Here is a 13,539-nt window from a genome sequence, read left to right as displayed (position 1 = left end):
GTCTTTTACGACGAATCATTTACGAGTTTCTTACGAGGAAGCACAACGACCGCGTTACGTGGAAACCCCACGTGGTCTTTACGACGAAAACTTAATTCTTCTTTACGAGGAAAATATAACCTCGCTAATTAACGAGGAAATGGCGACGAATCTTCTCTTACGACAATCATATAACGACGAAACGCCTTTCATCGCCATTTCCTCGTAAGCCTTCTTTTCCGAGGAAATAACGACGATTTTGGCCGTCGTTAAATTTGTGTTTTCTTGTAGTGTCATTTGCTGGCAGAGTTACCATGATCTACACGGTTATTTATGGAATGGTTAACTTTTGGAGTTCGGTATTTGTGCTGCCTAAATGGTTTTACGCCAAAGTAGACTCCCTGTGTTCAGGCTTTCTTTGGAAGAATAACACAGTCTCTGCTGCGGGAGCAAGGGTCTCATGGGCAAGTATATGCAAACCGAAAACAGAGGGTGGCCTTGGGATTAGAAACCTCGAGGAGTTTGAGATGGTCTTCAGGTTAAAGAGAATCTGGTTGTTCTTCTATGGTTTGGGGTCACTATGGGTCCCTTGACTAATCAACAATCGATTTGGTGGGAGAAGTATTTGGCTAATAAATGATTCGCCTAGATTTTCCAAGACTGTTAGAAGTATGCTTCAACTGAGAGATCAGCTTCAGATCTTCCTACGATGCAACATTGGAGATAGTAGCACTGCCTTGTTTTGGTATGACTATTGGACTAAATTAGGTCCTCTACACCTCATCTTTGGCTCTTCGGGGCCTCGGTCGCTAAGGATTCCTCGCAATGCGACTGTGTCACAGGCAGTTCGCAATGGCAACTGGAACCTCCCTTCCGCGCGTTCAGAAACCGCGGAGACACTCCAAATAGTTCTATCAACCATGTCGGTCCCGTCTGTAGCGAATAGTCGAGATTTCTACTCCTGGAGAAATCACACTGGTGGTTTCAGCAAATCGTTTTCCTCCCGAGTCACTTGGGAAAGGATCCGTAACCCATCTCCATCGGTACATTGGCACTCGGTGGTTTGGTTTAAAGAGGAGATTCCTCGATGCTCCTTCATTACCTGGACTGTCTTCCTTGGAAGGTTACCTACTCGAGACCGTCTGATCTCCTGGGGATTAGTTGTCCAACCAGGTTGTGTTCTTTGCGCAAATGCATGCTGATGAGTCTATCAGTCATTTATTCTTTCAATGTTCCTTTGCGGCTGCTACTTGGTCTCGTTTCTGTGGCAGGTACATGGTGTCTCCTCCAACGATCCCAAACACTCCGCACTGTTCCGATCTTGAAGCTCCTGAACCAAGTCATCATCTACAACCTTTGGCGAGAGCGTACTGCCCGTATCTTCAGAGGAGAGGCTTCGACTCAAGAGGCTTTCTATAGAGTGGTGGATCGTCGAATGAGGGATAGGCTTCTGTCCCTGTTTCTACCGTCTAACGCTGCTCCGTCGCCTTCTTTACTTGAGTTGTATTTTTGCTTCATCTCTTCCTATAGTTAATCTTACTCTCTCTTTATTTCTCTATTTATCTTCTCTTTTCTCTTTTGCTCTCTTTGTAATAAGCTGTGGTTTTTCAGCAATGTAAAACTCTAAAAAATGGTATAAAACTTCATGTAAGCAAATGAAAACCGCACATCCAATCCAACGGAGAGTCGATTTATTTATCACAATATTTTATACATTTAGAATATACCCACGGGTATTTTCCAGTTAATACACTAATAATAATAAACACACAGCAACACATTTTAACAGATGCAAAACCACAAAATACTAGCGCTCCAAATATGTCATAGTATCATTCGCGGTTCTTATCATCGATGGCCATATAGCTTTTGCGATACGCGGCTGCGTATGCTGGAGACAGCATTTGGCTAACTCCTTCAGCCTTAAGATGAGGAACCAACATTTTCATAGACAGCTAGGGATACACATAAACAACAACAAATATCAAAATTCAAATTGTAAATTATATACAAAATATATAACATAGAAAAAAATAATATAAATAACATAGGGAGGGAGATAATGACTTACACCAAAAAGTCTGAAGCTATGCCAAATGCCAAGAGGAGATGGAAATGGAGAGAGCAGTTGACCAATGGAGGATAGAGTAATACCACATAGATGAAAGATGAGAGAGAGTGGGCGAGGGTTCATGCCACCGAGCAGAGCCATCATGCCTGACGTGCGAAAGCCGCCACTAGAGAGGTAAGCAAAACAGCCTTGTCGCATAGCTTCTTTTGCTTCGTCCGTCGATGCAATTAGCACTTGAGAAAATGCATTTCCTAGTGTGTTCACCGTCGCTGACATGGGCTTCACCATAAAATAAAATCATGCATTCTTTTTAAACATTTTGAGGTTGCAAGAGCATCATTAGTGGTGAGAAACTAGTCTTTAAAATCATAAAAATGATAATTACTATATAATTATCTTTAAATAGTATTTGGTTTTAGAATGTTCATAGATTAGTATGTGACATATGCTCACCTTTCGGATGACATGAAATGACTTAATAACTTCTGAGATTTTGTTTGCATCACCAAGGTTTCCCAATGGCTGGAGAAGGCGGCGTAGAATGAGAATGTCAGACAACAAAACCATCATTCCAGACGCAACCGCAGGGTGACGCATGTTGAATGCATCTCCCAACACAATCACTCCTTGCTTCTCGCTCAACGTAGCTTCCATTCTCTTTGTTGGCATCGCTTTTATTTGTGCTCCCTCATCAATTCCTTTCAAAAATATTTTGCGGAATTCTGGAGGTACCTGAAAAATAATATAGTAAGGAAATGTTAAATGCATATTCTGCATGAATCAATAGGCCGCTTGTGAATGTTAAATGTGATCGTATGACTTGTCTAAGTATTAGTATACACCATTTTAGCTATATAAATTATTTTTATTGATCAAAGCTCAAACCGCCCAATGCATACTTGATCAAAGCTCAACCCGCCCAATGCATACCTGAGGAGCCATAGTATTTTTCAAAAAAGTAGCCATTTCACCATTTGAAATAGAAGGAATATTGCCGGGAAAAAGCTCCATAGCGCAACGAACATCGGTGCTGCTTATTTGATATAACATGGTGAAGGAGGGTTTAGACATTATCAACTTTAACTTTTCGGGATCTTCAAGCTGACAATTCTTTGAGACGTAACTAACTTGGTACGACAAAACCTCCGCCTATATCAAATTATAGCACATTGATGCTTATTAACTAACTGTTTTAAATCAAAGTGAATAGCATTAATTCTCCGTCTATTCAAGGTATGCTCACATTGTTGTCGTTAACAGACCGGCGGAGGTTTGAATAGCAACCGTCGCATACCACAGTGAGAGGTGCAAATGCAGTCGTTTCGTCACCTTCGCTAGTCTTGTATGTCACTCCTTTGATCACTCCTTTTTCTTCTATCAAAGATTTTACAGTCCCTTCCTCAAGTCGTACACTGCCAATTAATGATTGGTAATTGTTGTGTAAGGAAAATCATTGCCATTGTCAACTTTTGTAGTAGTTTCAAGTTAGCGGAACTGACTTAGTATCAATTATTTAGAAGGAAAATTTGCCAAAAGCCTAAGATAATGCTGATTTATATTTTTGCTGCGAGCAAACAACTTTACACCAACAAATACTTTTCTTCTAAAGTTTGGTTGGAGCAATTCCTCAAAATATCAATTTATCATTAAGAATTCAATAGGTATAGTTATAAGAGTGTAAGTCCATCATTAACAATAGTTTTAATATCTCTGATATTTAATAAGAGTGTTTTCTAGATTTTGAAAAAAAAAAAAATCATGTTATAGTTTTTGAAATTTTTTTTTTATAAAAATCTCTAAAAAATTTTTTTTTGAAAGATTTAAGAGAGGATTCTCAATACCGATGTCCTAATATATCACAAATTTCCAAATTAATAATTGACTCCAAGCTTCTAAAATTTAACTTTATAGAAAAAAATACATTGTGTCAAGGTTTATTACCTAACTTATTTGGATTCATGTTTTTTTTTAATATACTCGATTATCACTTACATACAAATACTTATTTTGGTCAGCCTAGCTAATTCTCATATAGTATCAAAATCATGATATTTCCCATCTCAAAACAAATAAGTCCCTTAAATGGTTCATGATTCTCATACCGTTATACGTTCGATTGAATTGATTTACATTTTCAGTATGATATTTTTAACATGGTAGTAAAAAGGTGGTGAATGTATAGACACATACTTGGGGAGCGAAGAAGCCTTTTGGCGCAGTCTCTGGACAAAACGGCCATTATAAAAAGCTCGACCAGTAGGTTCATAAGGAAAGTCGTTGTCCTCTGGAAAAGACACGAGTGCTTTTTGTCCGTCCTTATAAACTGCTAAGCCTGTGGCTATCTGTTCATCTATTCCCTCCAAACAATCTAGATATAGAAACACGCGAATTTTCATTAATGAAACTAAAACACTATATGTCTTAGATGGAAGTACTGTAGCGGAGACAAACCTTCAAGACCAAGCTTAGAAAGCAGGAGTCGTCCACCGGGTTGCATAAATTCACCCATCATTCTCACTGGTTCCCTCATGTCCCTCTCTATCACATGTACTCGACGCCCATCCTTCAGACAAGTTCAACATATAGGAATGTTTATTCCAACCCAAAATATTATAGTTGAATTAACTAGCCTTTATAGTTAAACCAAGTTTTAATCGATAGAAAAATTATTCCGAGAAACAATTCTATTCAACCATTTTTGATTTACATGAGAAAATATTAAGTATATGGAGTTGAATTAGCTAGATATATAGTGTATAAATTGTTATTATCATTCATGCACAAATTGTAAAAAGAATATACTTGGCTAAAAAGTGAGATGCTGATATAATTCTTGGAAACAAAACTGCGACGCTATTTTACATACCTTTGCAAGAGCGTAGGCGAGAGCTGAACCTCCAACACCAGCTCCGACGATGATGACGTCAGCACCACCACCGTCTCTTCTCACTTCTGTCGCCACATCTGCTAACTTCGCCACCTTTTTCCTCCTGTTGTTGACGTAGAACACTGTCCAAGTCACCACAAAGGCGAGTAGCGTCCACAAACAAACGTGCGTAAAAGCCAGATCCATATCTATTAATTAGTCCTCACTACTCAATATGTTTTATGAAATGAGAGAGCTGAGATGAGCGGATTAACAGTTTTTATAGTCGTGACGGAAGTGGCAGCACCACATGTTAATTTAAAATAGTTAAAAAGCAGTAAATTGGTATTTTCTGTTGTCCATACGATTCATTGTCAACTCTGATTTCTGACTTGTTTAAGTTGATAAGAACAAACGATATTTTTTGTTCAGATACAAACATAAGACATATTGGCCACCCTAGTAAATAATGGTGATTTTTTGTTCAGATACAAACATAAGACATATTGGCCACCCTATTAAATAATGGTGTTAAATGTAGGCAATGCACAACTCAAAATTATTAACATTTCTGGAACTCTCTGATGATGAATTAAATAGCAAAGGTGTTATTAGTTGGTGTCAATAATTAAAGTCGTCGATAAACAGAGTAACGGTCTTATGAGTAAATAATTTCATTTTAATAATCAACCAAACGTACAGTTAAGCTGGTTTATATAAATGACCTAACCAAGGCAAACCAAAAACGTAAACCAGACGAGTAAGGTTAAAACTGGTTTATACTATACAAATACGAATGTACAAATGAAACTATAGGACTCAACATAGGGTAAAAACTATACAAATGAAACTATACGCTATTCTTTAAATTAGACCATCTCCAATGGTTCACTCTATTTTTTTCAAAATAGAATAACTCTGTATATAGAGTGGTTATATTTTAGAGTAATGAACAAAATATAAATAGATTACTTTATATATAGAGTAAACTTATTTTTTACTCTATTATAGAGTGAAAAATAAAATACTATTGAATCATTTTTATTTCAAACTCTATTTTAGAGTTAAAAATAGAATTGGAATTGGAAATACCCTTAGAGTGAATATTTTATTCATGGTTGTCCAAAACCACTCAAGATTGAGTAATACAATGACTGTTTGATGTTAAAAAAGATTTAGGGTGAATAACTGAATATACATCTTGCTTGTTACCCTTCGAAACGGTGTATGATGTAGAGACTAAGCAAAAGCATAAACCAACTACGGATTTGTTTTCACATAATAACAACTTACACAATCTTGCAACTAATAGTGTTCTCGAACCTATGATAAATACTTTCAAAGCGTTCATGAAAGACTGAGTAATAAACAATGTATTGCATCAATGTTGTAACCAAAAAGCTGTACGTATGCTTAGTGAGAGGCAAACCTAATGCATTCAGAAAATTGAAAGTCATACTAATTCATCAGAGACAAAGGAAATATTTTGATACTCAGATTTGGTGTAGTTCTTGGCAATAACTTGATTTTTTTTTACTTACAAGAAATGAGCAAAGAGCCAAGAAAAACGCAGAATCTTCTTGACATAAACTCCAAACTACATAGCAAAATCGTGAATTTGTATTTTAAATTTGTTTGAGTAAAATACAAATGTAATTTGCTAAGCTTATTAACTGTAAAGATAATGTCGGGTGAGTGATTTGCAAGTGCATAAGTTTACCAGTAAGGTGATCTTCAGTGTCAACCCATTCACCTCCGATATCATTTAATGTCGGGTCGAGTGATATTGCATACTAGAATGTGATAATATCATAATTAATCAAGATTGATATTACTTGTCTATTTGGCATAATCTAGAGTTGTTGATTGGTATGCATGTCATTTTCGTATTTGTGTCCCAACTTGTACAGAACCACACATTATTTTCTTTAAATAGAGTATTCATCTTAAAACTCTCATGTGTCAAACATCTTAAAAGAAAATACGAACCTCACATCATCCACAAAAACGATTGAGGTGGGAACTGTTTTTACTTGTGTAAGGTCGAGGACTTTAAATAAGAGGTAAAGGCCAATGAATTATGTTACCATCTCACTCATCGTTTCCGTGGTCCATCAAATTTGTTTTTCCCTAATTTTCTAAGAAGAGTTTAAGTTCGTTTTTGGCTGCTTCCCTCCCTGAACACGTCAATATACATCTCACCACAAAACTTTTATCACAATAATTAAGACGACAACTGCAGTACTCATCTAGAAGATTCTTCTCCAAATTTATTATCTTTTGAAAATTATGTATATCAGTATATACACTGTATCTCCTTGTCTATTACGAAATAGATCTCATCAGTTGTCTCCTAATAATTATTAAAGATCAACACCAATCTGTTATTTTTATGACTTTTAAAACGGTGCTACAACTCGTAAGTCGTCATATTGCATCACATTCTCAATTCTCTCATCGTCCACTCTAAATTTGCTAAATGGTTTTGTAGTATACGAATTTCTGTTGCACTTAGGCTTTTACTTTGGTTGAAAAAGAAATACCATAGCAATTATTTCAGGAGAACTATTAACAAAATAGTAATGTTCAAGGCTTGAACCTACAACTTGGAAATTGCTAGAGCACTTCACTAAACAAATTTAGGGGGATTTATTGGAGCTGGAGTTTGAGAAGGTTTTGAGGATTTTAAAATGTAGTGAAATTTAGAGAGTTTTGTTGAATTCGAAAATTTTGATGGAGATTTAAAAAGGAAATTTGATAGGATTTGGTAAGATCTTTTTTAAATATTTTAATAATAATTTTCACCATTAATAAACTAAAACCCTCGTGAAAAAGCATAAAAGCCATTAAGAAAACTAAACTAACACCAATAAAACTATCAAAAGCACCTAATTATTCCACCACAAATTTCATGGATTACGTACAGAACGTTTGATCCATCTAAAACGTTCCTCCCTAGTCATACTCATGAATCCAGCTTTCATACCAAGCCGATGAACTAAATTCATTGCATCAAAACGTTCATTTCCTTCTAAATCAGGAATTTCTTTAATTACGCCCTATACTTTATTAACTTTTTCCTCAGCTTCTTTCTCTTCGGCTTCCTTTTGCCACCTTTGTTGAATCATACTGACAATCTGATTGGTAGTTCCAGTGACAGCACTTATTTCATCTGAAATTTTCTCCACATTAATTATATACGTCAGTTCTAGCTTTATTTTTTACTGGGAGCTTTTCGATCGCATTCGAACGTCTCAAAGATGAAGCTTGTTCTTCACCATCATCGTCATCACCATCAGCATCAGCATCATCATCAATTCATCATTTTCATCAACACCATCATTATCTCTTGCTATATAAGTACGAGAATCTGTGGTATCTCCTAACCCCACTGTATTATTTCCTTTTGCAATATTTTATCCATAGACCTTCTCTGGTCTTCAAAATCTTCAAACGTATCATCACGTAAATACGTATCTTTCATGTGTCCCTGTTATGAATAAAAATGTTGTTATCATACAAAACAAAAATATTTGCGTAAGCAAATCATGCATCATAACTTTTAACAAATTATCTACCTGGAGGTATTCATTCCATACTTCATTTGGAGCAGTAAATTTCTTCGTGTCCTTATCCCAACCAAATCCTGAACTAAAACGAAGAAGATCTACAAAACCCTTGTGTGTTTTCTTCAGAATCTTTGTTTTGTTTTTGTATTGGGAAAAGGTTTTCTTAGATCGACAAATTTTGTTTAGCTCCGGTAATATTCTTTGTTCCACGGTAAGTTTATTGAATTTACCACTCGCATCAGTCCAATTCTGATTAACGCCATCAACCAACAAGCGCAACAATGTTTTGGTTTCTTCGGGCGACCAAGAAATATATTGATTTTTAATTTTTCCTTCTTGATCTCCCATTTTAGTGCAGGAGATATCTACTCAAATTGTTAAAAGAAACATAAAACATTACAGAAAACCAAGAAGAACAACGCAACCGTATAATTCAAGCAAGTTTTATCACAAAACCATTCATGATTATGTGGAAAAAGCAACATAAACAATAGTAAAGATAAAACTCTAACCTTTCTTTTTCCAAAGAAGCTGCCCACGTCTCCACTTTCTATTGTTCACGTATGATTCTTGGCTTTGATACACATCTATATATATATATGAATATATTTTAAATTAACTAATGAAAAGATAAACTCAAACAATCCATATCAAAACAAAAATATCATATTTATATATTTCAATGATTATCAATAATTCAATATCAAAGCTAACATATGATTTAAAAAGATATTTTCTAGAAAGAAAATCTCAAACAAACGTAAATAACATAGATATATGTTCCAAGCTATTAATTCTGCTAAACAAGTGAATAGACTCGAAGAAATCCCGACGTAACTAAGGCCCTGTTCGTTTGTACATCTGAAGATGCATCCAGACGGTCCATCTAGATGTTTTATCCAGATGCTCCATCTGGATGTTGTTTGTTTCTTCATTTCGTCCATGCATCCAGTTGAATCATCTGAATGCAACTATGTTCGTTTGCTTTTCATTTTTTAACTTCCATCTGAATCCAGATGGACTTGTTAACAAAATGACTAAAATATAAATTTTTACGTTTCGGCGGAAAAATAGCAATTTTACGGTTTTGGCGGAAAAATAGCATTTTTACGGTTTTGGCGGAAAAATATGTTTTTGCGGTTTTTGAGAAAAAATGTGTTTTTGGCGAAAAGTGCATTTTTGTGGTTTTGGCGGAAAAAAATACGTTTTTATGGGTTTGGCGGAAAAATACGTTTTTACGGTTTGGGCGGAAAATGTGTGTTTTGCGGTTTTGGCGGGAAATGTGTTTTTGACAAGAAAAGTTTTTTTTCATGATTTTGGCGGGAAAAGTTTTTTTCGCGATTTTGGCGGGAAAAGTTTTTTTCGCGATTTTGGCGGGAAAATGTATTTTTCCGGTTTTGGCGGGAAAATGCATTTTTCCGGTTTTGGCGGGAAAATGCATTTTTCCGGTTTTGGCGGGAAAATGCATTTTTCCGGTTTTGGAGGGAAAATACATTTTTCTGGTTTTGGCGGGAAAATACATTTTTCCGTTTTTGGCGGAAAAATGCGTTTTTCCGTTTTTGACAGGAAAATGCGTTTTTCCGGTTTTGGCGAGAATGCATTTTTCCGGTTTTGGCGGGAAAATTGTGTTTTTCCGGTTTTGGCGGGAAAATTGCGTTTTTCCGGTTTTGGCGGGAAAATGCAGTTTTTCCAGTTTTGGTGGGAAAATGCGTTTTTCCGGTTTTGGTGGGAAAATGCGTTTTTCCGGTTTTGGTGGGAAAATTGTGTTTTCCAGTTTTGGCGAGAATACATTTTTCCGGTTTTGGCGGGATAGTCAGCCTTTATATGATATTCGGAGATCCATCTCCATCTTTATCAGCAACAAGAACTATACTCCTTGATGCACCGCCTGTCGTAGAGACTGAACTACTGTCTGTCTCTATCTCTTCTGCCTTCAGCCTTTATATGACCAACACCTTCACACTCATAGCATCTAAGACGTTCTCTTCTTTTGCTATTGCCACGATCACTTCCCTGGCGACCATACTGATTCCTCCCACCAGAGGAATTCATCATCTTACCCAGATTCCTAGCCAACATCCCCATGGCATCTTCAACATTCGGAGATCAATCTCCATCTTTATCAGCAGCAAGAGCTATACTCCTTGATGCACCGCCTGTCGTAGAGACTGAACTACTGTCGGTCTCCATCTCTTCTGCCTTCAGCATACCCACAAGTTTGTCAAAGTTGAGCTCATCCGTGTTTGTGGTCATATTCAAGACCGCCTTGTGAGCTCCAAACTTCGTTGGAAGACAACGTAGTAACTTCTTTACCAACTTCTTCTCCTTGTACTTCTTCCCAAGTACACATGCTTCATGCGCCATACCACTGAGTTTGGCACTGAAGCTCGCAACAGAATCATTATCTGACCACCTGAGATTCTCAAACTGTGACTCAAGATGATCTAGAAGATTCTCAAACTGTGACCCAAGATGATCTAGACGTGTCCTCTTGACGCTCACATCTCCTTCAAACGAATTCAGCAGGATCTCCCACGCCTTTTTAGCCGAAGTACTCCCCTGAATCAGCTGGAACTGTTCTGCTTCAACCGCTCCAAAAATCACTGACAACGCCTGTGCATTAAACTTAGATGCATTGCGTTCTGCCTCTGACCAATCCTCTTTTAGCTTAGGATTCTTCCCATCTCCTGTGACTATGGTAGGCTCTTCCCAACCAATCTCCACAGCTGTCCACACATCTTCATTGATGCCTCGAATCATCTGCTTCATGCGAGCCTTCCAATGACCATACTGGTCCGCATTCAACATGATCGCCTTCTGCACAGAAACAATCGTGTCCATCTTCTCCTTCAGGATAACACCGAAAACTTAGGTGCCCCGCTCTGATACCACTTGTAAGTGCAAGATGTCACTACAATAGTACTGCAGAAGATAACTCAAGAGACAAAACAATACAAGCAAACACTCAAGCTTTATTAGAATCTCCTTTAAACAATCTTTACAAGACTTGCTTATTCAGCTTTTACACGTCTAGTGTTAACACCCTAACACACGACACTGAAGGATTCCTAAGCTACCCACTTATGTTTCTCTCCCGTCAAGTACTTCAGCCACTACTTCAGTACAACCCAAGAACAGTTCCAAGAGCTTATCTCTCTTTATAATATCAGCCTCTGTGTCTCTGTCTCTATACAGACGATCCCATAGCTATCTTATAGTTTTTCTCCATGTTTCAGAAACCCTAGTCTCCAAGGCAACATGTATGGACATCTACCATAACAATAAGTGCAACTTTCCTTTTCTTGAAATGCACTTATTCCTCTTTCTTTAAGTCATAAACTTGCTCCTCAAGTTTATTCCTCTTTCCATATCTCCAAGATACTCTCTTACTCTCCAAGTCTACACGATTCCAGCTCAGCACCTTGACTCCACATGGTCTTCATCACTCAACACGACGTCTGCTTCAACAACTACGTCAGCGACTACTTCAGGGCGGACATCTTACATCTTCAATCTCTCCCTTTTAGCTTTGTGTGCCGATCAAGCGCAACAATCTTCTGGTTCAGCAACCACGTTGCAACCACGTTCCTCGCCTGGAAATTTCCACACCAATTGTGCTTTTCTCCCCCACGAGATGTGCACTACACCATGCTTTTCTCCCCCATGAGATATGCATAACATCACCATTCTCCCCCTGCTTGATTGCATACTAAGCTAAAACAGATGCTTAGATGTCAAGTCTTACAGACCCACCCACTGTTTCTTCATGTATAATCATGAAACAGCCCCTGCTAGAGCGGAATAACAAGTACTGCATCACGACCTGCCGCACCTGTCAAACTATCCTTCGACCAGCTTCTGTTGAGGACCTGGATTCCTTCATGTGTCGTCTTCTTGACCATGAGCCCTTCCCCATCCACACCGAGTGCCCTCTGCACTCGTTTCTATTGTCTTGGAGTGATTTCATTATCACACCCCTGAAGATCATCTCGCACCACTTCCTGACGCACTTCAATCTCCTTCCTCTTTGTGCCACAAACAACCTCGTGTCCTGGCTCCAGACTTGATTCTTCTTAATCAACCTCAAGATCACTCCTACCAGAGCTGCATCCATCTTCTGATGTCTCATACTTGATCTCATCAAGTAAGCCACTCTTGGCTAAGGACACCTCTTCAACCCTCTTGGGTTTAGTGAACGTCTTGTTCACCTTCTTGGCCATGATTCTGCTCTTCTCACGAGCAAAACACTCCACCTTCTTGTGTCCAATCTTTCCACAGAACCAACAGTACATCCTATGTTGCTTCTTGCTTGGCCTAACACAGTTGTTGATGCACCGATCAGTCTCCTTCCTTGTTCCAGCTGCACAACCATGCTTCAGAACCTCCTGCCTGACCTTCATGTTGTTGCACTTATGTACTACTTTCGGCTTGTTACTCACAGCTACACGCTGTAGAACTTCCTGCCTTACTCCCTGTCATACGTCTTGACGTACTTCCTGACAAGCTTCTTTGGCTCCACTTTTTGATATGCTCCCATGCACGAAATGTGATAGCCCCTTCTGTTGTACTTCCTTAGTACTCGCAGCTCCTCGATATCCCAGTCCCCAATTCACCTTGGCTGGTTATCCCATCGAGAGTATCTTATCCAAGTCCTTGGATCCACTGTTGAGCATCCTGATTTGTTTACAATTCTCAGCCAAATCACGTTCCAGCATCCTTTCTCTCTCTTGTTCACCAGTAGCAACTTCTCTCAACTTCCTAACCTCTTTCTCCAAATACTCATTCTTCTCATGTACAACAGCAAGTTCTTCAGCAAGATCATCATACTGCTCACAGCTCTGCACCAGATCGTGTTGCAACCTCAAATTCTCATTCTTGAGATTCAACCACTTGTTGAGCATCACGTGATAATCCTCAGAGTCTGTATCAACGTCTGAATCCGAGGATTCACTGGATTCCTCCTTGCGCACACCAAATACAACAAGGTTCTTTATCACCTTTCCATCTTCTTCAGACTCTGAATCATCAGACGACTGCAATGGAACACCGTTTTT

At 38.1% G+C, this 13,539-nt stretch overlaps 2 protein-coding genes and 1 pseudogene across 2 annotated transcripts; 1 reads left to right on the top strand and 2 right to left on the bottom strand.

Annotated features, from left to right (window-relative positions):
* Positions 1-229: 229 nt before the first annotated feature.
* Positions 230-1,745, top strand: LOC106318642 (annotated as a pseudogene).
* Positions 1,638-5,322, bottom strand: LOC106318641 (squalene monooxygenase 1,1; the record flags this gene model as incomplete). The annotated part of the gene is given in 8 exon segments (XM_013756703.1): positions 1,638-1,934; positions 2,051-2,329; positions 2,504-2,782; positions 2,981-3,199; positions 3,294-3,462; positions 4,241-4,418; positions 4,502-4,613; positions 4,917-5,322. Coding segments are annotated over 8 exon segments (1,566 nt in total). The 3' UTR covers positions 1,638-1,811.
* Positions 5,323-7,815: 2,493 nt separating this feature from the next.
* On the bottom strand, positions 7,816-8,999 carry LOC106317526 (uncharacterized protein At2g29880-like). Its single transcript, XM_013755335.1, is given in 3 exon segments — positions 7,816-8,346; positions 8,349-8,406; positions 8,495-8,999. Coding segments are annotated over 3 exon segments (573 nt in total). The 5' UTR covers positions 8,834-8,999; the 3' UTR covers positions 7,816-8,170.
* Positions 9,000-13,539: the final 4,540 nt, after the last annotated feature.

This window comes from Brassica oleracea, chromosome C9, assembly GCF_000695525.1.
Source record: "Brassica oleracea var. oleracea cultivar TO1000 chromosome C9, BOL, whole genome shotgun sequence".
Classification (NCBI taxonomy): domain Eukaryota; kingdom Viridiplantae; phylum Streptophyta; class Magnoliopsida; order Brassicales; family Brassicaceae; genus Brassica; species Brassica oleracea.
This window is presented reverse-complemented; position numbering and strand designations above follow the sequence as displayed.